The 24,514-nt window shown below is 53.1% G+C and overlaps 1 protein-coding gene across 5 annotated transcripts; it reads left to right on the top strand.

Moving 5' to 3' along the window:
- Positions 1–4,464: 4,464 nt before the first annotated feature.
- On the top strand, positions 4,465–24,474 carry LOC129137588 (developmentally-regulated GTP-binding protein 2). 5 transcript variants are annotated; one of them, XM_054670348.2, is made up of 13 exons: positions 4,465–4,672; positions 10,369–10,529; positions 14,779–14,868; positions 15,526–15,586; positions 16,138–16,228; positions 16,868–16,940; positions 17,074–17,164; positions 17,998–18,095; positions 18,426–18,502; positions 20,302–20,390; positions 21,124–21,182; positions 22,932–22,985; positions 23,659–24,474. In XM_054670348.2, the coding sequence occupies exons 1-13, from the start codon at positions 4,609–4,611 to the stop codon at positions 23,743–23,745; spliced, it is 1,095 nt and encodes a 364-aa protein (XP_054526323.1). In that variant the 5' UTR covers positions 4,465–4,608; the 3' UTR covers positions 23,746–24,474. The 5 variants fall into 5 exon arrangements, with proteins under 5 accessions (XP_054526323.1, XP_054526325.1, XP_063654956.1 ...); XM_054670350.2 differs by having other exon boundaries at positions 4,472–4,672; positions 10,369–10,524; positions 21,061–21,182; XM_063798886.1 differs by having other exon boundaries at positions 4,480–4,672; positions 22,932–22,969.
- Positions 24,475–24,514: the final 40 nt, after the last annotated feature.

Below are 24,514 nucleotides of genomic sequence, written 5' to 3'. Positions count from 1 at the left end.
CCTGATCTCAGGTGATCCACCCGCCTCAGCCTCCCAAAGTGCTGAGATTACAGGCGTGAGCCACCGTCCCCAGCCCCATATATACATACTTTGAACTAGTTGAGTAAGGTACAGATGTCACACCTACTATGGATTGAATGTTTGTGATGTGATGGTATTTGGAGTTGGGGCCTATGGGGGTAATTAGAGTTGGATGAGTTCATGGGGTAAGATACTGCTTATGATGGGCATGGTGCCCTTGTAAGAAGGGACACCAGAGAGCTTGTCTCTCTGAGAGCATGCACTAAGGAAAGGGCATTTGAGGACACAGTGGCAAAGTAGCCCTCTGCAAAACAGGAAGAGAGCCCTCACCGGAGTGCAACTATGTTGGCATCCTGATCTCAGACTTCCAGCATCCAGAATGTGAGAAAATAAATGTCTGTTGTTTATGCCACCAAGTCCATGGTATGTCACACAGGCTGGAGTGCAGTGGCTCGATCTCGGCTCACTGCAAGCTCCGCCTCCCAGGTTCACACCATTCTCCTGCCTCAACCTCCTGAGTAGCTGGGACTACAGGCGCCTGCCACCACGCCTGGCTATTTTTTTCTTTTTTTGTATTTTTTAGTAGAGACAGGGTTTCACCGTGTTAGCCAGGATGGTGTCGATCTCCTGACCTCGTGATCTGCCCGCCTCGGCCTCCCAAAGTGCTGGGATTAAAGGCGTGAGCCACCGCGCCTGGCCCAAGTCCATGGTATTCTATGGCAGCCTGAGCTGACTAAGACAACCCCCAAATACTGCATGTACATCTGCTAAGAATAAAGACATTCGCTTACATCATCACACCAAGAAAATTGGTAAGCTCCAGAATATTCAATATCCAATTCGTAGTTAGATTTCTTCCAAATTGTCCTCAGAATGTTTTTTATTTATTCAAAATTTTTGTTTATTTATTTAATTTATTTTAGAGACAGCATCTCACTCTATGGCCCAGGCTGGTGTGCAGTGGTGTGATTATGGCTCACTGCAGCCTCTACCTTCTGGGCTCACGTGATCCTCTTGCCTCAGCCTTCTCAGTAATCAGGACTACAGGTACACGCCACCACACCCAGCTCGGAATGTCTTTTTTTTTTTTTTTGAGATGGAGTTTCTCTCTTATTGCACAGGCTGGAATGCAGTGGCGCGATCTTGGCTCATTGCAACCTCTGCCTCCCGGGTTCAAGCGATTCTCCTGCCTCAGCCTCCCAAGTAGCTGGGACTACAGGCATGCGCCACCACGCCCAGCTAATTTTTTGTATTTTTGGTAGAGATGGGGTTTCACCGTGTTAGCCAGGATGGTCTCGATCTCCTGACCTCGTGATCCACCCGCCTTGGCCTCCCAAAGTGCTGGGATTACAGGCGTGAGCCACTGCACCCGGCCTCTAATTTTGTACTTTTAATAGAGATGGGGTTTTGCCATATTGGCCAGGCTGGTCTTGAACTCCTGACCTCAGGTGATCCACCCACCTGGGCCTCCCAAAATGATAGGATTACAGGTGTGAGCCTCTGCGCCTGGCCCAGAATGTCTTTTTATAGGTGCTTTTAAATTTTTCAACCAGAATTAACTGGCCATGGTAGCATGTGCCTGTAGTCCTAGCTACTTGGGAGGTTGAGGCTGGAGGATCACTTGAGCCCAGGAGTTCAAGGCTGCAGTCAGCCATGATCATGCCACTACACTCCAGCCTGGGTGATAGAGAGACACCCCATCTCTAAAAAAAGAAAAATAGCCTGTAATCCCAGCACTTTGGGAGGCCGAGGCGGGCGGATCACGAGGTCAGGAGATTGAGACCATCCTGGCTAACATGGTGAAACCCCATCTCTACTAAAAATACAAAAAATTAGCCGGGCATGGTGGCAGGCGCCTGTAGTCCCAGCAACTCAGGAGGCTGAGGCAGGAGAATCACTCGAACCCGGGAGGCGGAGGTTTGCAGTGAGCCGAGATTGTGCCACTGCACTCCAGCCTGGGCGACGGAGCGAGACTGCGTCTCAAAAAAAGAAAAAAAGATAGCCAGGCGCGGTGGCTCACGCCTGTAATCCCAGCACTTTGGGAGGCCAAGGCGGACGGATCACGAGGTCAGGAGATCGACACCATCCTGGCTAGCACGGTGAAACCCCGTCTCTACTAAAAATACAAAAAATTAGCCGGGTGTGGTGGCGGGCGCCTGTAGTCCCAGCTACTCGGGAGGCTGAGGCAGGAGAATGGCGTGAACCCGGGAGATGGAGCTTGCAGTGAGCCGAGATCGCGCCACTGCACTCCAGCCTGGGCAACAGAGAGAGACTCCGTCTCAAAAAAAAAAAAAAGAAAAAAATATATAAATGTAAATAAAATAAAAATTTCAACCAGAATCTGGACAAGTTCCACACACGTAACATTTTTTCATTTAGAACAATCTCCCTACTTACCCCCTGGCCACTGTCATTGACAATTTTGATGAACCAAGGCCAATTGCCTTATAAAATGTTCCACTTTCTACATTTATCTGATGTTTCCTCATGCCTAAACTCAGTTACAGTATTTTTGGCAAGAATTCTACATAAGAGATGCTGTCAGCCAGATGAGGTGGCTCATGCCTGTAATCCTAGCACCTTGGGAGGCCGAGGTGGGAGGACTGCTTGAGACCAGGAGTTCAGGAGCAGCCTGGGCAACATAGTGAAACCCCATCTCTACAAAAAAAAATTTTTTTTTAATTAGCCAGGCATGATGGTTCGGGCCTATAGTCACAATTACTCAGGAGGCTGAGGTGGGAGGATCACTTGAGCCTGGAAGGTTGAGGTTGCAGTGAGCTGTAGTCACGCCACTGCACTCTAGCCTAGGCAATAGAGGGAGAGCCTGTCTAAGAAAAAATGTCACGAGATGCTGTCTACTTTACCCTGCTTCGTATCAGGAGGCATCTGATGGTAGGTGATCCTGAGTTGGAGTACTGCGTTAAGGTGGTATGGGGGGCAGGTGCAGTGGCTCATGCCTGTAATCTCAGAACTCTGGGAGGCCAAGGCTGGCAGATTCCTTGAGCTCAGAAGTTCAAGACCAGCCTGGGCAACAATGGTGAAACTCCATCTCTACAACATAATACAAAAATCAGCCAGGCGCGGTGGCTGATTTTTTCCAGACTGAGGAGGGAGGATCACCTGAGTCTGGGAAGTTGAGGCTGCAGTGAGCTGTGATCACGCCACTGCACACCAGCCTGGGTGATCAAGTGAGCCCCTGTCTCAAAAAAAAAAAAAAAAAAAGGTGGTATGGGGATCCACTTTTTTTTTCTTTTTTTTTGAGACAGGTTCTCGCTCTGTTGCCCATGCTGGAGTGCAGGGGCAGCATCTTGGGGATCCATTTTGAACCTCTTCAAGCTTGTCCCACCTGAGGTCTGCAGCCACATGTGGCCCAGGACCACTTTGAATGTGGCCAAACACAAATTCGTAAACTTTCTTAAAACATTATGAAATTTAGGCAGGGCACAGCGGCTCACGCCTGTAATCCCAGCACTTTGTGAGGCTGAGGCAGGCAGATCACTTGAGGTCAGGAGTTCGTGACCAGCCTGGCCAACATGGTGAAACCTCGTCTCTACTAAAAATACAAAAATTAGCCGAGTGTGGTGGCACGCGCCTGTAATCCCAACTACTTGGGAGGCTGAGGCAGGAGAATCACTTGAACCCAGGAGTCGGAGGTTGCGGTGAGCCAAGATCACACCACTGAACTACAGCCTGGATGACAAAGTGAGACTCCGTCTCAAAAAAACAAAACTAAAACAAAGAAAAAAAAACTGAGGTTTTTTGTTTGTTTGTTTTTTGAGATGGAGTTTCGCTCTTGTTGCCCAGGCTGGAGTGCAATGGCGCGCAATCTCCACTCACCGCAACCTCCGCCTCCCGGGTTCAAGCAATTCTCCTGCCTCAGCCTCCCCAGTAGCTGGGATTATAGGCGCGCGCCACCACGCCCGGCTAATTTTGTATTTTTAGTAGACATGGGTTTCTCCATGTTGGTCAGGCTGGTCTCGAACTCCCAACCTCAGGTGATCCGCCCGTCTCGGCCTTCCAAAGTGCTGGGATTACAGGCGTGAGCCACCACGCCCGGCCAAAACATTGAGGGTTTTTTTGGCGATTTTTTTTTAAGCTCATCAGCTATCGTTAGTGTTGGCGTATTTTACGTGTGGCCCAAGACAATTCTTCCAATGTGGCCCAGAGAAGCCAAAAGATTGGACACCTCCATTTATAGTATAAAATGAAAGCCACTAGGCTTTCGGCTCAGCCCCTTTTCCTTACACTGCCAGTCAGCTGCGCTCAGGGACCCGCAGTTCAGAGTTCAACACGGGCAGATTCCCTCTCTTCCTTGCTTGCTCCTGCCAGCCGCAGCCGTGGGCCAGTACAGCATGGCCCGGCCCCGCCCCGGCTCTTTCCAGAGGTCCGCAGCCTGGCCGGCCCAGCGGGCGGAACCGATAGTGTCTGGCACTTGGCTCGCCCGGACTCTGAATCCCGGAGCACCAGGCGCCCACGAGAACGCTGTTCTCTTTGGCTTCCGGGCGCACGCTACTCTGTCGCCGCCGTCAGACCGGAATTCCCGGTGCCGCCGCAACCGCTGTCTGTGCGCCCACCTCTGCTGCTGCCATGGGGATCTTAGAGAAGATCTCGGAGATCGAGAAGGAGATCGCTCGGACACAGAAGAACAAGGGTGAGGGCCGGCCGGGCGGGGCCTTCCTTTCTGCCTGCCTCAGTTTTCCTGTCTGTAAAATGGGGGAACAACTCCAGCAGTAATGCTGGGGCAAGATCCGAGGCCGCGGAGAAGTTGCCAGACAAGTGCCGAGGCCGCCCTGCGCGCCCAAGGCAGGGCCAGGCGGGAGCGGGTCTCACGCCCAGGTCTGACTGCAAACGTACCCCAAGAGATCTGATCAGTCCCAGACCGTGTGCCCGAGTAGAGTAGTCCCAGCTCACAGAGCAAGCATCTGACCCAGAGAGAGGCGGAGCTGGGGTTCAAACCTCAGTCTCCTGATGGCTGGGCCTGGGGCCTGGGTCTACTCTGTTGTTTTGGGAAGTGCAAGAGGAGACCTCTCAGGAACAGCCTCACCCAGCAGCTGAGAGCCCATTGGAGCAAGGGAATCAGGACTCTGGAGTCTGGAAGGCCTGGGTTTGAGCCCCAGGTCCACCACGTACCTTCTGTAAAACATTGGAAAGTCACTTCACTTCTTGGAGTCTCAGTGTCCTCATCTGTAAATGGGGTAATACTCCCCTGCTCCATCTTAGTACACAGCTGAGTTAAATTAGATGGCCTTTACAAAGCACTGGGCACATGGTGAGCACTCAGTATTTAAAGTAAACACCCCAACATAGATAATACATAATGAAGCCTCAAATCTGGACTTTAGAATGTAAGGGCTGGAGGAGCTCACAGAAGAGAGGTGAGGAGAGAACGATAACACCAGGACGAAGTGGGACTTGAGCTGGTTGTTGGAAGGGTATCCCAGGTGGGGGCCACTGCTGAGACAAAGACATGGGAGTGAGCATGGCATGTTCATGGGACAGTGAGAACAATCTAGATCAGAAGGGGGTTATGGAAGAGTAATGGGAGGTGCAATTGGCCAGGCTAGTGGCTAGCCATTCAGGCTTGTGGGAGCAGGAAGCAAGCAACACTAGATAGCTGGTCCCAGTGTCTGCCCTCCCTTGGTTCCATTTAGGTTTGAAGGCCAAGGAGTTGAGGGCCCTCTGTGACTCATTCCTTCTGTAAATCTTTTTTGTTTGTTTGTTTGAGACAGTCTTGTTCTGTCACCCAGGCTAGAGTGCAGTGGTGCCATCTGGGCTCACTGCAACCTCTGCCTCCCAGGTTCAAGCGATTCTCCTGCCTCAGCCTCCAAATAGCTGGGATTACAGGCACGTGCCACCACACCCGGCTAATTTTTGTATTTTTTTAGTAGAGAGGGGGTTTTGCCATGTCGTCCAGGCTGGTCTCAAACTCCTGACCTCAGGTGATCCACCCGCCTCGGCCTCCCAAAGTGCTGGGATTACAGGCATGAGCCACCATGCCTGGCCGATCTTTCCTGAGCCTTTACTATGTGCTAGGCACTGTGGTTAAAGCAGTGAACACAGCAGGCATATCCCAGCCCTTGGATCTGATCTTCTAGTTGACGGTCTGAAAACTAGAAATCAAATAAATAAGATAATGTCAGCCAGCAATATGTGCTATGAAGACAAACCAGGGTGATACAGCAGAATATTGGGGGTGGGGAGGGACTGGGGATTGGGTCTGCTTAGGTGGAGTGATAGAGAAGACCACCATGAGGATGGGGCATTTGAACTAAGACCTGATTGAAAAGAAGGAACCGGTCACGCAAACATCTGGGGGAAGAGGGTTCCTGGCAGAAAAGAGCAGCTAGTGCAAAGGCCCTGAGGCAGGAACAAACTTGGCTGTTTACAGGTCAACAGGACTGGGGCTGGGGTGCAGTGATGGGACAGGAGGGGGTTGATCATGCAGAGCCATAGGTCATGGGAAAGACTCTGGGTTGTGTTCTAAGGCAGTGGGAGCTGGTGCAGGGTGTTAAGCAGGGGAGGGGCTATTCTGACTTCTGTCTTGAAAGTTCCCTCTGGCTGCTGTAATATTCCATATTACCCATAAGACCCAAGGAAAGTCACAGGGAGGCTAGAGATGCTGCCACTTTGGCAGTGGTAGACAAAGGAGATATAAAGGTGATTAAGACCTAGTCCCTCCCTTCAGAGATGCTCAGAATTTTAGGAGCTGGGATGACAGGAAGGGCCATGTGTACCTGACTGACCCTGAATCCTTTTTTTTTTTTTTTTTTTTGAGACAGTCTTGCTCTGTTGCCCAGGCTGGAGTGCTGGAGTGCAGTAGTGTGATCATAGCTCACTGTAACTTCAAACTCCTGCATTCGAGCAATCCTTCCACCTCCACCTCTTGAGTAGCTGGGACTACAGGTGTGCACCACCACACCGGGCTAATTTTTATATATATATATATATATATAATTTTTTTTTTTTTTGAGATGGAGTTTCACTCTTGTTGCCCAGGCTGGAGTGCAATGGTGCAATCTCGGCTCACCGCAACCTCCGCCTCCCAGGTTCAAGGGATTCTCCTGCCTCAGTCTCCCAGGTGTGTGCCACAACACCCAGCTAATTTTGTGTCTTTAGTAGAGACAAGGTTTCTCCATGTTGGTCAGGCTGGTTTCGGACTCTGGACCTCAGTTGATCCGCCCACCTCGGCTTCCCAAAGTGCTGGGATTACAGGCGTGAGCCACCCCACCCGGCCAATTTTTATGTTTTTTGTAGAGGCATGGTCTCACTATGTTGCCCAGGGTAGTCTTGAACTCCCAGCCTCAAGCAGTCCTCCCTTCTCCGCTTCCCCAAAGTGTTGGGATTACAGGTGTGAGCCACCCCACCCGGCCAATTTTTATGTTTTTTGTAGAGGCACGGTCTCACTATGTTGCCCAGGGTAGTCTTGAACTCCCAGCCTCAAGCAGTCCTCCCTTCTCAGCTTCCCCAAAGTGCTGGGATTACAGGCGTGAGCCACCATGCCCAGCTGCAGAACCCATTCTTGACCATTTCTTACTGCTATCAATTCACTGATTCACTTGGTAAAATATTTCCTGTGTGCCTGGGCCCTGTGCTGGAGGCTGGGGATCCAGTCCCATTTCCTGACCTATCGGAGTCAGGGAAGTAAAGAAATAAGATCGTTTTCAGAGTCGAGAAGACAGTAAACCTGCTCATGAGGCAGGAAGCAGTCTGGGGAAGGGCGGAATTTACTGTAGATTATAGCCAACTTTTATTGGGTGCTTACTGTATGCTAAGCGATGTTCTTAGTGCTTTCTGTAAGACTTCTCCATTATTCCACCATCAAAAATCTGCTGAAGTATGGTCAGGCACAGTGGCTCACGCCTGTAATCCCAGCACTTTGGGAGGCCGAGGTGGGTGGATCACTTGAGGTCAGGAGTTTGAGACCAACCTGGGCGACACGGTGAAACCCCGTCTCTACTAAAAATACAAAAATTAGCCAGGCATGGTGGCACCAGCCTGTAGTCCCAGCTACTCGGGAGGCGGAGGCAGGAGAATCTCTTGAACCCAGGAGGTGGAGGTTGTAGTGAGCCGAGATCGCACCACTGCACTCCAACCGGGGTGACACCAGTGAGACTTTGTTGGTGGCTCACACCTGTAATTCCAGCATTTTGGGAGGCCAAGGCGGGCGGATCACCTGATGTCGAGAGTTCGAGACCAGACTGACCAACATGGAGAAACCCCATCTCCATTAAAAATACAGAAAATTAGCTGGGCATGGTGGCGTGTGCCTGTAGTCCCAGCTACTTGGGAGGCTGAGGTAGGAGAATCTCTTGAACCCTGGTGGCAGAGGTTGCAATGAGCTGAGATCACACCACAGCACTCCAGCCTGGGCGATACAGTGAGACTCCATCTCAAAAAGAAAAAAAAAGAAATCTGCCTAAGAAGTTACTACTGTTAATAACCCTATTTGCAGATTAAGAAACTGATGCACAAGAAGACTAACTTTTCCAAAGTAAAATGGCCCCACTAATGGCAGGGTGGAGTTCTGACACAAGCTCTCACTGCCCTCTGAGACTGGGCAGGGGAGGCCTCTTTGAAGAAGTGACATTTGAGCTGCACCTCAAATGGTGGGAAGGAGCCAGTTCCAGGAAGATCTCGTTGAAATGGAGAGAATCGCCAGTGTGAAGGTCCCAAGGAAGGAATGATGTCAGCATATTCTAGAAAAGGAAAAAAAGAAAGGCCAGGCCCAGTGGCTCAACCTGTAATCCCAGCACTTTGAGAGGCTGAGGCAGGAGGATTGCTTACAGCCAGGAGTTCAAGACCAGCCTGGGTAACATAGCAACATCTCATCTCTACAAAAACAATTTTTTTAATTAGGCAGTCCTGGTGGTACATGCCTGTAGTCCTAGTTATTCAGGAGGCTGAGGCAGGAGTTCAAGACTGTGAGCTATAATCGTGCCACTGAACTCTAGTCTGAGTGACAGAATGAGACCCCCATCTCTTTAAAAAAAGAGGAGAAAGCAACTGTGTCTGGAATGTAGCAGAGTGTGTTGAAGTAGCCAGGAGCCAGGTCACATAGGGTCCTGGTTCTCAGTCTCAACGACGGCCTCCTTTTAGAGCAAAGAGTTTGTAACACCATTTACAGTCCTAAAATGAAATTCCCCATCAGTAATATAACTTGAATTTGAAAAAAACCAATATAATACCCTAATAGTAATATAAAGGAGAAGAAGAAAAAGGAAAGTAATTTATAATGAAAATGGTATTTATTTAAATACATAAATGCTGGAGTGCTGCCAGGATCTAACGAAGTTACCCTGAAGCAGTAGAATGCTCATGCCTCTAGGTAGAATCACTGGGGATGTGACAGCCACGATGCAGGTGTGTTGTATTGGCCACTGAGTTACACCCCAAGAGGGGCTGCCATGGCAGCGTGGGATCCCAGAATGGTGAGCAGCTCTAGGTAAAGTTTCAGACAAAGCATGACATAGTCTTCCCTTCATATACATAATAGTTGCATTCCTGGGAATTTCAGTGTATATTAACACTGTACAAAATGTCCTGTGTTTATATGTAAACAGAGCTAGGTTCTAGGCCTGGCGACCCTAACCCAGGTTTTCCCTCTGTGGATGCCTTTGGGATGTGACAAGTCATGGACTTGGGATAATTCTCCTCAGCTACATAGGACTGACTCACCTAATAGGGCAGCTGGTTTCCCTGCCCCCTGCCCAATAGATGCCAATGCGTACTTCACCATCAAAGTGAACAGAAAACATCTCCCAGAATTTCCAGAATGCCCCCCAGGAAGCGGTGCCCCCTCTGTTGAGAACCATTGGTGAGAACCATTTGGTGAGGTCTCAACAAAGAGGCGGGATTTTTTTTTTTTTTGAGATGGAGTTTCACTGTTGTCGCCCAGGCTGGAGTGCAATGACGTGATCTCGGCTCACCACAACCTCTGCCTCCTGGGTTCAAGTGATTCTTCTGCCTCAGCCTCCCAAATAGTTGGGATTACAGGCATGAATGACCATGCCCAGCTAATTTTGTATTTTTAGTAGAGACAGGGTTTCTCCATGTTGGTCAGGCTGGTCTCGAACTCCCGACCTCAGGTGATCCACCCGCCTCGGCCTCCCAAAGTGCTGGGATTACAGGCGTCAGCCACTGCGCCCGGTCTAAGAGACTGGATTTTATCTTAAATGAAGTGAGAAGCCAAGGGGGCCTTTTAAGCAGAGAGGTGTTGTTTTTTTTTTCTCCTGATCTCCTTGACAGCAGTTGCTTCCCAGCCAGCACTTGGCGACATGTGGGCCCTGCCTGACCCCTGGGCTTGGACACCCTGGCCACTCATCTTCTGTCTTGCTTTCCATCCTTTAGCCACTGAGTATCATCTGGGCCTGCTGAAAGCTAAGCTCGCCAAGTATCGGGCCCAGCTCCTGGAACCGTCCAAATCGGCCTCGTCCAAAGGAGAGGGCTTTGATGTCATGAAGTCGGGTGATGCCCGTGTGGCGCTGATTGGATTTCCCTCTGTGGGTAAGGTCAGTGATGGTCAGTGTGGGCCTCGGGGAGGAAAGCAAGAAGTCATCTTTCAAACAGGTGACCATCCAGGCTCCCCTCGCTGCCTTTCTGCTTAGCTCCAGGGACACAGAAGACCTGGCCTCCCCCGGGGTCAGATCCCAGCCCTTTATCATCCTAACATGGAGGACGCTCTTTCCTCTTGCCAGCAGATGGAGCCCTACTTGGTCTTCCGACTCAGTCATCACACACAAATACTTCTCAAGTGTGTATCTCGAGCGGTGTCATGTGCTGGGCACTGTGCCAGGGACTAGAGACATAGCATGAATGAGACAGAGCTCTGTCCCTACCCACATAGATCTCCCATTCTTGAAGAGAAAGGACAGTAAATAAGTAATAAGGTGCATCCAGTGGTGAGGAGTGGGGGCTGGTGAGTGACAGGGCGAAGGTCTGCTAGTTACGACAGGTCCCGGCAGGTTTCTCGGGTGAGTGAGTATTTGGGCAGGGGCCTGAAGGAAGTGAGGGAGCTTGCAGAGTCCTGGGTGAGAACCTTCCAGACAGAGGGAACAGTGAGCACAGGCCCTTAGGCAGGTGCTCGCTTGGTGTGTCCAGGGAGGCCCAGGTGGCTCTCTGAGGAGCACAAGGAGGGCAGAAGACGGAGAGGATAGCAGCATATGGGTGGCCGAAAGGACCCTGGCTTGGATTGAAGAATGAAACTGCAGAGTTTTTAGAAGGTTTCTTCGGCCGGGCGCGGTGGCTCACGCCTGTGGATCACCTGAGGTTGGGAGTTCAAGACCAGCCTGACCAACATGGAGAAACCCTGTCTCTACTAAAAATACAAAATTAGCCAGGGGTGGTGGCGCATGCCTGTAATCTCAGTTACTCGGGAGGCTGAGGCAGGAGAATCGCTTAAACCTGGGAAGCAGAGGTTGCGGCGAGCCGAGATTGCACCATTGCACTCTAGCCTGGGCAACAAGAGCAAAACTCCATCTCAAAAAAAAAAAAAAAAAAAAAAAAGAAGGTTTCTTCTGGAAGTTGCTCCGTTTAGCGTATAATCTATATTGGTTTACTTTTTTTTTTGAGATGGAGTCTTGCTCGGCTCACTGCAACCTCTGTCTCCTGGGTTCAAGCAGTTATCAATCAGCCTCCCGAGTAGCTGGGATTACAGGCATCCGCCACCACCCCTGGCTAATTTTTGCATTTTTAGTAGAGGTGGGGTTTCACCACGTTCGCCAGGCTGGTCTCGAACTTCTGACCTCAGGTGATCCGCCCACCTCGGCCTCCCAAAGTGCTGGGATTACAGGTATGAGCCACCGTTCCTGGCGTGATTTACTTTTATGTGAGGAATAAAATAAACATCATTGCAGGGTTTTGAGCAGAAAAGAGATGTCCGATCGGCTTTTTTTTTTTTTTTTGGAGGTATAGTTTCACTCTTGTTGCCCAAGCTGGAGTACAATGGCACGATCTCAGCTCACTACAACCTCCGCCTCCCAGGTTCGAGTAATTCTCCTGCCTCAGTCTCCCAAGTAGCTGGGATTACAGGCATGCACCACCCTACCCGGCTAATTTTTTGTATCCTTTTTTAGTAGAGACAGGGTTTCACCATGTTGGCAAGGCTGGTTTTGAACTCCTGACCTCAGGTGATCCACCCCCCCTTGGCCTCCCAAAGTGCTGGGATTACAGGCGTGAGCCACTGCGCCCGGCCTAAAGTAAACTTTTTATTTTAGAATAGTCTTAGATTTACAGAAAAATTGCAAAGGTAATACAGAGTTCCCATATACCCCACACCCATTTTCCCTGGCAGTTAACATTTTACACCAATGAATATTGATCTGTTCTTGCCTCAAGTCTGGCTTTATGCAGATTTCCTTAGCTCCTCCCCACTGTCCTTTTTCTGTCCTGAGATCCCACATCACAGTTCAGTTGTTATGTCTCCTTAGGCTCTTCTAGACAGTTCCTTAGACTTGCCTTGATTTGATAACCTTGACGGTTTTAAGGAGTACCATTCCCATATTTTGTAGAAAGTCCTTCAGTTGGGGTGTGTCCAATGTTTTTCTCGTGGTTAATCTGGGGTTATAGTTAGCAAGGAAGGCCACAGAGGTAAAGTGCCATTTTTATCACATCGCATGAAGGCCACATACTGTCAACATGACTTACCCCTGCTGATGTTGATCTTGACCACCTGGCTGAGGTGTGTCAGGTTTCTCCACCGTGGAGACGCTGTCTTCTCCCCTTGCCATGCCGCTTTGGGGAGGGAGGTGACTGTGTGCAGTCCAATTCCATCGCCTCCTTGAGGGGAGCATCTACAGAAACTGTTTGGAATTCTTCTGCATGGGAGATTTGTCTCTCTTCTCCCATTCATTCGTTTTATTCAGTCATTTATTGATATCCGTATGGATTCGTGGGGGGTTATTTTGTGCTTTGGGGTCTAAACCCATACCATGTTCTTTTGCTGCTCAAATTGTTTTAGCTTTGGAGCTATTTTAGTTGGCTTCTTTGATGTACTTCCACCATTGTGTTTTTCCAGCACTTCCTCACTTTCTGACACTGCAAGATGCCTCAGGCTCATTTTGTATATTCCCTGCCCTGGCCTAGAATCTGCCATTTCTCTAAGGAGCCCTGGTTCCTTTGATTGGAGAATAGCATTAGAAACTACCATCTGGGCGCTGACTTACTTTTTTACAGAATCACTCTGGCTGTTGTGTAGATAGCAGGTTATAGCAGGGCAAAGTGAAGTGGGACAGTGGAGAGGTTGCTAGAATATAGGCCAAGTGAGCAACAACCAAAGCTCTGGACAGGTGCTGGGGAGCAGCTTCTAACTCAGTTCAGCTGAACAATTTGAGCCCACACCCAGTTTCCATTGCTCTGGGCCAGGCATAGGGGATGGTGGTTAACAGCTACCTTTTCTTGAGTGCTTGCTGCAAGCTGGGCAGTGTTTAGTTTTATTTGTTGTACTGTCTGCCTATATGATTGGTATACGTATCAGAGAGAGAGAGATTGAGAAGCCGCTCTAGTTACCAAGAGCCGTGACCCTTGAAGTCTGGGCCCATGGCAGATCCCACCTGCCTTATTGGGAGTATAGGCTCTCCCACTGTGGGAGGGCCCAGGTCTTACAGGGGCCAGACAGAATCAGGGAGTGGCCCCGAGTTTGGTTGCTGGCTGTCTCAACAGCCATTGCTCTTGGAGCCACCGTGTCTATCCCTATACCTGTCCACTCCACCAGGTTTTTCTCATTTCTTGAGTTTCCAGGAGATCCCCAAGGCTGAGGGTTTCTGGATTTGGGAACTCGATGTATTTCCATCACATGCCACATTCTGGACTTGAGAGGTCTAAGGGTGCCTTGGGGAGGGTGCCCCCAGTCTTCCTGCCAGTCAGCCAGGAGGCAGGGTCTGGATAGCTGGCCCTGCAACTCAGAGTCTCAGGCTTCTCGTTCCTGGGGCCCTGCTGATTAGGATGGGGCAGGAGGCATGGGGCTGGGTTTCTTCCCTCCCTGGGTCTGCCCACTGCTTGGCTGGCCTCAGCCACAGCATCTATCACTGAGATGTTACAGTGTTTGGAGTGAGGCACATCCTGGGCCTTATCTTTTTAATCCCTGTGCAGTCCTGTGAGGTAGGGACCGGGTTCATGCCCATTCTACATGTAAAGACCCTGAACTGAGAGTATGGAGTTTCCTGCTCAATCGCAGGACACCCCGGCAGAGGCAGGATTCAAAGCCAGGTTTCTCCAACTCCCAGCCACAGTGAACGGTGGTCTGAGTGGTCACATCCACATCTTTCCAGTTCCCCACTCCCTCCCTGCGACACCTCTCCTGTCAGCTGTCTCTGCCTCAGCCCAGGAGGTTGACATCTCCTTGCACACCTCCTCACACCCTCCCTGGGTGCACAGCATGTCTGGGTACTGGTTCCACGAGTGCCGTGGGACTGCCACCTGCTTAAAGTTCTCTGGGGCCAAGAGGGCCTGGAGGATTGTGTGGGGTTAGGAGAGGCTCCTGATGTATATGGGGAACCCCATCAGAATCCAGATCCCTGCCTCTACCTGAGACAGTCCTGAGACCTCCAAGGAACAGATGGGCCTCTGGTGTCTGACCCATCCAGGACAGGGCCAGAGGTGAGCCCTCTGGCTGGGAGGTCTCTTCACAGCCACCTAGGTCACCAAGCCGAGGGTGAGAGGGTCTCCTCCTGCTGCCTGCACCTGCAGGCCCCCAGCCCCTGGGGCCTCTCCCAGAAGGCCAGGGACAAGGCTCCTCAGTGCAATGATCTCCTTTTCTCTTAGTCCACATTCTTGAGTCTGATGACCTCCACGGCCAGCGAGGCAGCGTCCTATGAGTTCACCACTCTGACGTGTATTCCTGGGGTCATTGAAGTAAGTGGGTGTGCTGGGCCCAGAAGGAGAAGGGGCGCATGCTTGTGTTTGGACTTGTGCCTGTGCCCACCCTGTGTGTGAGTCTGGGTGGATGTCCCCATGTCAGGACAGGCTCTGGACTGAGCTGCTTTGCCCTCCAGCACTGACACTTCTGGGGATCCTAGCTGCTGGACCCCAGAGATGCCTGGTGGGGCCTGGAACTAGGAGGTCAGGCCAGCATGTGGCTACTTTGCCTGGCGCCCCCTGTGCTCTCCTCCCCAACACCACCACAGCTCTGGTCACTAATTGCTGCTTGGCTGGATCCTTCTGCCTCCCCATGAAGCTTCACTGCCTTGGGCTGTGTTTGCTTTGGGCAGCTGAGTGGTATGGCCTTAAGTTCCCATGGTGAAACAATTTATTTGTAAAGTGCTGGTATCATCAGTGATGAGTGTTGTGGGATTGGAAGATCTTGAGCCCTCCCTAGGCGGCTACTCAGCTCATAGGCTGTGGTCTGCACTGGGCTGGGGTGGTGACAAGGCTCAGACTTGGCCACAGGTTGGCATCTGGGTTTCCCTCAGCCTCTGAGCCCCGGGGCCATTCCAGATGTCCCAGATCCAGACAGGACCTTTCCAGTGGAGGCCCAGCCTTGCCTTACCTTTCTTCTCTTCTGCATCCTAGTACAAAGGTGCCAACATCCAGCTCCTGGACCTTCCTGGAATCATTGAAGGCGCAGCCCAAGGTGGGAGGCAGGGCAGGTGTGTGGGAGGCAGACTGGAGCTCTGTTACTGATCGTTGAAATTGGGTGTGGCTGTCATGGAGATCACTCTGGATCCCTGGTCCATTATCCCCCTTTCCAGAAAAGGTTCCAGTTCAAATCCTTGGCACCAAACTAGCCTTGTGATCTTGGGCAAGTGATTGGGTATCTCTAAGCCAAGCCTCAGTTTCCTCAGCTGTAGAATGGGCATAATAATACATAATTTACAGCATAGTTTTGAGGATTAAGTGAGGAAATGTTCAGGAAGCATTTAGCCTGGGCCCTGCCACATAGTAGGGGTGGGTGTAAGACAGCCGTTATTATCCTGTTACTCCTTTTATGATGGTGGTGTCGGATTTTCTTCTGAAATAAGTCTCCGTCAGTAAAACATGTGGATTAAAGAAAAATGCCAAGCTTGTGCTAGTATGTGGCAGAGGCTGTGGTAGGTCTGTAAAGGACAGGAGTCCAGGGCACCGTGGGCTGAGTAGCAGTCACATGGGTCCACATATGTAACCGCATCCCTCACACCCATCCAGGAAAAGGCCGTGGCCGGCAGGTGATCGCTGTGGCGCGCACGGCTGATGTCATCATCATGATGCTGGATGCCACCAAGGGAGAGGTGCAGAGGTCCGCAGGGTGGGGCATGGGGCAGGCTCACATGTCTGGGGAGGGCCAGTGTGTCCCTGAGCTCATACTGGGCGGCCTGTGGGTGTTTGGCTCTCTCACACGTGAGAGTAGTGGTAGGACTTGTCACAGACTAAACCCAACACCACCCAGCCTATGGCGTCTTCTCCTCAAGGCTTGTGTCCAGCCAGCACAGAGGTATCTTGGGACTGGGGGCCGAGGGGCTTGGCCTGGCCCTGCTTCCTGTTCAGAGGCACAGGTGCCTCATCACTGCCCAGAACCTGCCAGGAGCCCAGCCCCAGGCACAGAAGCATTGTTCATCCACATCCTGGCAGAGGGGTACACCAGGCCTGCCTCCTCGGGACCAGAAGGTGTACCCTCATGTGGTCACCTCGCGGGGGCTCCACCACTTGCCTGTGCATGCCGACCGTAAACCGGGCCAGTCCCCTCTGGGACTGTGGCAGAGTTTAGAAGTTCCCTGCAGCTCTAGGGCATTGGGAAGGAGTGTTCTCCGGGTTGCTGGGGAAGGGGGTGGAGGAGAGAGTCAGTCTCTGGGTGGGCAGTGACATCCTGCGTAACAGGGAAGCTGTGCATCTGGCTCTGTGGACAGCCTGTGAGGGGCTTAAGGGGTACTCTGCCTAGGTCTCTGCTGGAGAAGGAGCTGGAGTCTGTGGGCATCCGCCTCAACAAGCACAAGCCTAACATCTACTTCAAGGTGAGGCACCTCTCTGGCCTTCAGGCCAGGGGTGTGGCAGTTTTGAGACTGCATTGGCTGGCGGCTGAGGCTGTGGGACCATTGCTGTGACCCCTCGGTCAGCAGTTCTCCCCATCCCTTTCTCCTCTTTCAGCCCAAGAAAGGTGGTGGCATCTCCTTTAACTCGACAGTCACGCTGACCCAGTGCTCAGAAAAGCTGGTGCAGCTCATCCTGCATGAATACAGTATCCTTCCCTGAAAGACACATGAAGGAGAGCAGCCACCACCGTCAGGGCAGCGGGGGGACTGACCAAGACAGGAGGCCTCGTGGAGCAGGGTGGCAGCAGGTCACCCCCACTGCCCCTGCTGTCAATTCAAGCAGTCTCTGGGCAAGCTCCAGACTGCCAGGTCTGCAGCCGTGCACTTGACAATGGCTTCCTGGCTCCTCACCAAGTGCTGGGCACTGTGGTAGCCAGATGACATCCGGAAGAAAAAGATGTCATGGGAAACAGCCTCTGAGGATGGGGGGGTTCCTAGCCTGGAGAAGCCCCAGGGAGAGCTGGGGAATGGGTGGTGCCTCTAAAGTAGTGTTGGGGGCTGGTTGTGTTCTGGGGCCCTGGGGATAGGGCAGGGCCTCGGGCAGAGTTATGCCTGGCATATAGAGAACTCTTAGAGTCAGCTGTGAGCCTCTCGTTGCCAGAGGTGTGCAAGCAGAGGCAGGATGGCCCCCAGTGGAGTCCTGCATGGAAGAAGCTGGGTTCGACCAGCTTTCAGATGCTCCTGGTGCTAAAACCCAGGCTTCCCCTGAGGGGCTTTGGGGATTCTAGCAGGTACGTTTTTCTCCCTGCCTAGCTGTCAAGATTAAAACTCTGTGTTGATTGAAACTTTTATATATTGTGGTCCCTCTGGGGAAGAGAACAGAGGGCTTCCAAAGCATTACAATCTTGTAAAACCTCACAAGCAGATACCGCCACAGTCCCACGCGGCCAGCATATTTCCTGCTTGGCTTTTTGGGGCCCTCCGCTGATGGGGGACAGGGCAGCTGGTGCACAGGTTGCCCTTAATCGGAGCCCCTCAGAGATCTTCAATGCAGAAGTGCTCTTCCGAGAAGACTGCTCCCCGGACGAGTTCATCGATGTGATCGTGGGCAACCGGGTGTACATGCCCTGCCTGTATGTAAGTGCAGGAGGGGAGCCCTGGCCTGGCCACTCGGCCTTTCCACCACATGCATTTCCTCAGCTCCCGGAACCTTGTGAGAGAAGCAGAAAGAGTCTGAGGCTCTCCCCTCCCCTCACCTCACCTCAATGGCTGCTTGGATCTTGCAGACATAGAGAGCTTGAAACCAGGGTTCCAGCCCAGCCTTCCCAACCCTGAGGCAGCAAGGGGAGGGAGGGCGTAGACTCAGCTCTCCAGGGAAGGGCTGCAGCCGGCACAGGGCGATGGAGGGCCCTTTCCTGGATGCCTTGCTGCTGTCCTCAGCACCGGCCTCCACCTTCTCAATCTCAGGTTTATAACAAAATCGACCAGATCTCCATGGAAGAGGTGGACCGCCTGGCCCGAAAACCCAACAGTGTGGTCATCAGGTGAGGCCACTGGCATCCTGCCACTCTGCTGTCCTTGCTGTGGGTTCTGACCCCAGTCGTCAGGCCTCCCAGCCACTTTGGCTGTGGAGGAGGAAAAGCCAGCACAGCCTCCAGCAGCACACGGCCCTCACGGAGCCCAGGACTTCCTGTCCAGGGCAGAGCACTTTGTCCATGAGGCCAAGGAGACACTGCAGGAGGGTCCCCTTCATAGCTGCTGGAGGCATTGGCCCATTCCAGTTCTGAATTGCCGTGGGCAGGGTGGGTGATGTCTTGTGGGCTCTGGTTAAGAAAACAGAAGGATTTCATCAACCAAGGTTGAATGGCTAAGAGGCTTCTTAACTTAGGCCAGGCGTGGTGGCTCATGCCTGTAATCCCAGCACTTTGGGGGGCTGTGGCGGGTGGATCACGAGGTCAGGAGATCGAGACTATCCTGGCCAACATGGTGAAACCCTGTCTCTACTAAAAATACAAAAATTAGCTGGGCGTGGTGGCGTGTGCCTATAATCCCAGCTACTCAGGAGGCTGAGGCAGGAGGATCACTTGAACCCGGGAGGTGGAGGTTGCAGTGAGCCGAGATCATGCCACTGCACTCCAGCCTGGGCGACAGAGCAAGACTCCGTCTCAAAAAAAAAAAAAAAAAGAGGCTTCTTAACTTAGTAGTGAACCAAGGTCCCCCCAAGAAGCCCTGGGTGTGAGCCTACCTCTCCTGGTGCTCTGGAAGGTGTGGCTTCTGTCTGATCACAGCTCAAAGGGAAAAAGGGAACTAATGTTCTCAGGCCCTGGCCACTCACTTCCTGCCCTCCTTTGCAGGGTGGGTCCCTGGGGTACCGCCTGCACTCTGGATGTTTGTTCACTTGCCACCACAGCCTGGCAGGCTCCTCTTTGGGGCAGACTGATTCAGGTGCTCCACTTTGCTGGTTTCCTGACTTGAGGCGGGCACTCCACAGCTTCACAGTGAAGCTTGGCCAACAGTACTGAGAGCTCAGGGACCAAGAGGCTGGACAGCGCAAATGATGGATGAGGGTCCCGGCCTGAGCACAAGGACCATTTTGTGGTGGTTGTAGCCACCACAAAGAGCAGTGTCGGTTCTACAGCACAGCCTCAGGTCCTCTCCTCCTGCTGTGTCCCAGGCCTTTGAGGGGCTGCCATCCTCAGGGCGTGAGAGCTTCTACACCTTTACCTGCTTGTGCTCAGAATAGCTCTACAGAGGTCAGGACACAGCTCGGGGTCACGGCGCAAACCTTCAAGCCACGGTCCACCCAGTATTTGGAGCAAGGCACATCCCGGGCCTTATCTTTTTAATCCCTCTGCAGTCCTGCGAGGTAGGGACTGGGTTCATGCCTGTTCTACATGTAAAGGCTCTGGTGTCTCCAGAGCCTTGGTTCTCCCCTCTTCTTGCTGAAATCCCTGCCGGACTTCCTGGCAGTCCCTTGCTCCTCTCAAGGAGTGAACTCTGGGCGTCAGGATTCCTAGCCTTTGCCCGTGGTCCCGTCACAGCCCCCGGCCATCTCACCATGGCAGCCCTTCACTAATCACACATGCTGCAACCCTCCACAGAGCACAGGCTTGCCAGCCCCTAGGAGAGATGCTGACCCTGGTTGAGTGTGACCGTGATTGGTGCCCAGAGGCACTGGCAGCAGAAACATCAGGCTGCCATCATAGTAATGGGCTTGTTTCCCTGTGGGTACCAGCGGGCTGCCTGGCCAGTGGAGGTTATCCGCTCCAATAGTGAGAAGTGGAGACCCCAGCCTCTGAAATCATAGGGGCCCCTGCCTGACTGGCCGCCTCCCTCTTTGCAGCTGCGGCATGAAGCTGAACCTGGACTATCTGCTGGAGATGCTTTGGGAGTACTTGGCCCTGACCTGCATCTACACCAAGAAGAGAGGACGTGAGTTGCACTGCGCGTAGCTGAAAAACAGGCTGAGCTTCATCCCTAGAAGGCTGCTAGGCCGGTGTGTGGTGCCCAGAGACCCCAGCACCGGCTCTGGCCTGGCTTGTCTAGACACACCTCAGCTCTTTTCCCTTCTCAGCACTGGGCACTGCTGGTTTTGAGGGTACCCTGGTGGGGTAAGGCTACCTTGGGGTCCCCACTGGCTGTAGCAGTCAGTGCCCTCCTGACCTCCCCTCACAGTGACAGGCCCTACCGCAGGAGCATTAGGGACCTGAATCCACAGGAGCCATCCCCATGTCTAACTCCTGCCCATCCTCCTGGTGCGCACACACACATGCCCTGGGGTCCCAACAGCTGAATTCGGAGCAGTTTGCATCAACCCTGACTTTGGCAAGGAGCGAGCTACAGCTTCCCTCACTAGACTCCAGCATCCCTTTGCGCCCTGCCCGTTCAGTCCAGGTCCTGGTCTCTGTCAGTGCTGTCACAGCAGATGGGTGGCAGGCACTGTGAATCCTAGACTTGATTTATTTTGAGTCACTGTGTTAAGATCAAGGTCGTAGAAGATGGTACAGGGATCTATGTGGAGGGTGTGCTGGATGTCAGGGGGAGGTTAGGCCAAGGCAAGGAGACCGAAAGGGCCTCTGTGGCCAGCTCTTCCCTCGCGCAGAATCACAAGATGGCAGTGTGGGCCCTGATGTGTGGCTGACGTTCTCCCCATCCCGCCCTGCAGAGAGGCCAGACTTCACAGACGCCATCATTCTCCGGAAAGGGGCCTCAGTGGAGCACGTGGTGAGTTGACAAGACCTGCCGTGACAAGGGGTGGGAGCTCTGCATGCCCTTTGGGGCTCTGTTCTGCCTGAGGTGCCCTGGGCTGGGGGTGGGCTCTGCTGGTCTCACTCTCAGATGTCAACGCAGGCTCTGGAGTTGGACAGCCTGGGGCTGCGTCTGCAGCACCCCTTCTTAGCCATGTGCCGAGGCTCTGACCTCTCCTGTGAGGGGGGTGTGCTGCCTGCCCCCTGGATAGTCAGGAGGACACGTTGAATGAGGTCCAGTGTGTAGGGCACTCAGCATGCTGCCTGGCTCTGCAGAGATGCCAGTAACCCTGCTTCCATGCCATTCAGGCATCAGTCAAGGAGAGTAGGAAGTGGCACCAGCTTAACACAGAGGTCAGGACAGCGGCTTCAAGAGGCAACCTGAGCCGGCTTATAGGACTAGTGGGTCTGGCAGTGAAGAGTTGGGGTGGGGAGCATCCCAGGTAGGGGAGCAGGCATGCACAGGCCCCAGGGGAGGTGGTCTGGGCTCAGGGAGCAAGAGGCTGCCTTTCCCTGTCCAGGATTCTGTCACCTGAACATGACCCTGCAGGCACAGATGGTGGCCAACCTTCGGGTCACATGGCCGTCCTCCTGGGCTGATGCTTTCCTGGTGGTGTTTTCCTCTAGCTCATTTCTTCTTGGGATCTGTATCCTGGAGGCAAGGGACGCTGTAGACCCAGCTGTCCCTGCAGCCCCTTAGGACAGTGGTGGCGGGGCCTGTAATCTGGTCTCATGCATTCATTCATTCCGCAAGCCCAGCCCCAGGTCTCTGAGTGCCACCCTAGAGGTGTTAAACAAAGGAGGCCAGGCAAAGTCCCATCTCCCTCAGGGCCTAGGCTTGAGATCACAGCAGGAGGAGCCAAGGAGACTCACGATTACCCTCCTGAATCCCTTCAGTCACTCACAAGTGGCAATGCTGGGCAAGCTGAGTAAAACAAAACCCATCTGCAGACCAGGGTCAGCCACCTTCCCATCTGTGTCAAGGAAGTGTTCCTGCAGGCCTGGCGCCGGCCTCCGCCCCAGGGACGCTGGGCTGAGGCGTTGGGTCTCCCACCAGGGCCTGGAAGACCTGTGGGCATGTGGGAGGAGGAGTCACATTGCACAATTGCAGAGTCCCCTCCCCGCCGCCCTCCACTGTGCCACCATCAGCGTGGCAACCAGAGGTCTACACTCTCAGGGCAATTGCTGGCTGCCTCCTCCAGGGTCTCCTTCCAGTTTTATATGACATCTGGGACCCCTGGGATCTTCACCCCTACCAAGGAGCACTGAAGTTTATACACTGCCCTGGGAGTTGGGGGTGATGTGATGTGTGGGAAGCTTCAGGCCACAGGTGGGGCCAGGAGGAGTGAGAGATGGTGACCAAGCAGGGGGACTCCAAGCTATCACCCTGTCCCATTCTAAAGGAGCATCTGTTCAGGCAAGGCAAGCAGAGGGCCACTAGCAGCCAGGCCCCTGACCTTCCCCTGGTGGCTTTGGGAACATTCCTAACTAGGCACCACAGCTGGCAGATCAGGAGTGGGAATGGCAGGGCCACCTGCAGCTGTGATTGGGTGGCTATGTGCGAATTGAGCACGTCAGTCCTCCACACAAGGCCCAGACTGTGTGGGCACCTGCCGCAGGAACTCCTGCCTCTTGGCCTGTGTCCTGAGCTTTGGGTGCGCGGCCAAGCTTGGGATGGGGTTAGGTGAAGCCTCACCTCTCTACCTGACTCTCTCCTGTCCTCCAGTGCCACCGCATCCACCGGTCACTCGCCAGCCAGTTCAAGTACGCCCTGGTGTGGGTGAGTCTCTGGGTGGAAAGCAAGCAGGGGGGTAGACCCAGGACAGCCCCTGGGTTAGGCATGAAGCAAGGCATTCACACTCTCTGCGTGGTGTTCCTGTCCTTCCTGTGGGGATTGGCATGTCTGTGTGTCTGTCCTCCATAGAATGTACATGCCAACCCAGGGTAGACATGGGCCTTCCCCACCCTTTTTTTTTTCTGGTGTTTTTTTTTTTGTTTTTTTTTTTTTGAGACAGGGTCTGGCTCTGTCTCCCACGCTGGAGTGCAGTGGCACGATCATGGCCCAGTGCAGCCTCGACATCTGTGCAAAAGCGATCCTCCCACCTCAGCATCACAAGTAGCTGGGACTACAGGCACACACCACCATGCCTGGCTAATTTTTCATGGAGACAAGGTTTCGCTATCTGGCCCAGGCTGTCTCGAACACCTGAGCTCAAGTGATCCTCCCACCTTGACCTCCAGAAGTGCTGGGATTACAGGCATTAGCCACTGTGCCTGGCCCTCCCCAACCTTTGAGATCAGGGATGGTCAGACAACTGCGGACATCCTGCTGCCTGAGGCCCCCACCTTATGCCATGGCATTTACCCTTCAGGACACACACGCCCAGGGATATCTTCCTTGACCTTGGCCAGTCCAGGCTGAGGTGACCCCTCTGCCCCCATTCCTCACCCAGGGCACCAGCACCAAGTACAGTCCGCAGCGGGTGGGCCTGACCCACACCATGGAGCACGAGGACGTCATCCAGATCGTGAAGAAGTAATGGCGCCTGCCGGGCCTCCTGCCCACCTGCCTCGTCTCCCTGGGGAGGTGGTCCCACTGGGACACACAAACACCCAAACAGAAAAATACAAATACACGTACCCCAGGAAGGGGTCCCTCAAGTCTCTGCTATTTACAGAAGTTTCTTCAGTAGGCAGACAAAGAGTGTGTTGGGGCAGAGGGGCTCGGTTGGAGGCATTTCCCATAAGACTGAGCCCTCTCATGGGGGTTTTGAGTTTGTAGTGCTGAGCCTGCATCTGTGCCTCCCAGCCCCCTGCACTGAGGGAACAAGTTGCCCACATGCCCGCCAGCCAGGGCCTAAAGCAGATGGCATGCTCAGTGCCAGGCTGGTAGCTGGGCCTGTTTGGGTCCCTGGAGGCTGTGGCTGCTGTCATGGCACCTCACTCCCTCAGCTCTTGCCAGCTTCTCTGACACTTGGGTTGGGGGCCCTTCCAGGAGGAAACCCCCTTGGGTGCCCCACACAGGGCTCTCCATGATGGGAACCAGTGGTTAGTGGCTTCAAAGGCCCAGCTGACACCCTCCACAGCCTAAGGGGTGTCCTAAAGTGCCTCCCCCTGTATTCCCCCTCCCAGGGCAGCCCCTGCCCAGCACAAAACCCCAGGACCCTGGCTCTGCACGCCTGGGGCAGGGACTTTTGAGTTTAGGATCTGTATTTTCTAAGTCCCCAGTTCTCCTGGCTCTCCTTTCTGAAATAAAGGATTGAAAATGGTTCCTGTTCAGACTGAGAACACTTTGTAAACTTGCTGAAC

This window comes from Pan troglodytes, chromosome 19, assembly GCF_028858775.2.
Source record: "Pan troglodytes isolate AG18354 chromosome 19, NHGRI_mPanTro3-v2.0_pri, whole genome shotgun sequence".
Lineage (NCBI taxonomy): Eukaryota > Metazoa > Chordata > Mammalia > Primates > Hominidae > Pan > Pan troglodytes.
This window is presented reverse-complemented; position numbering and strand designations above follow the sequence as displayed.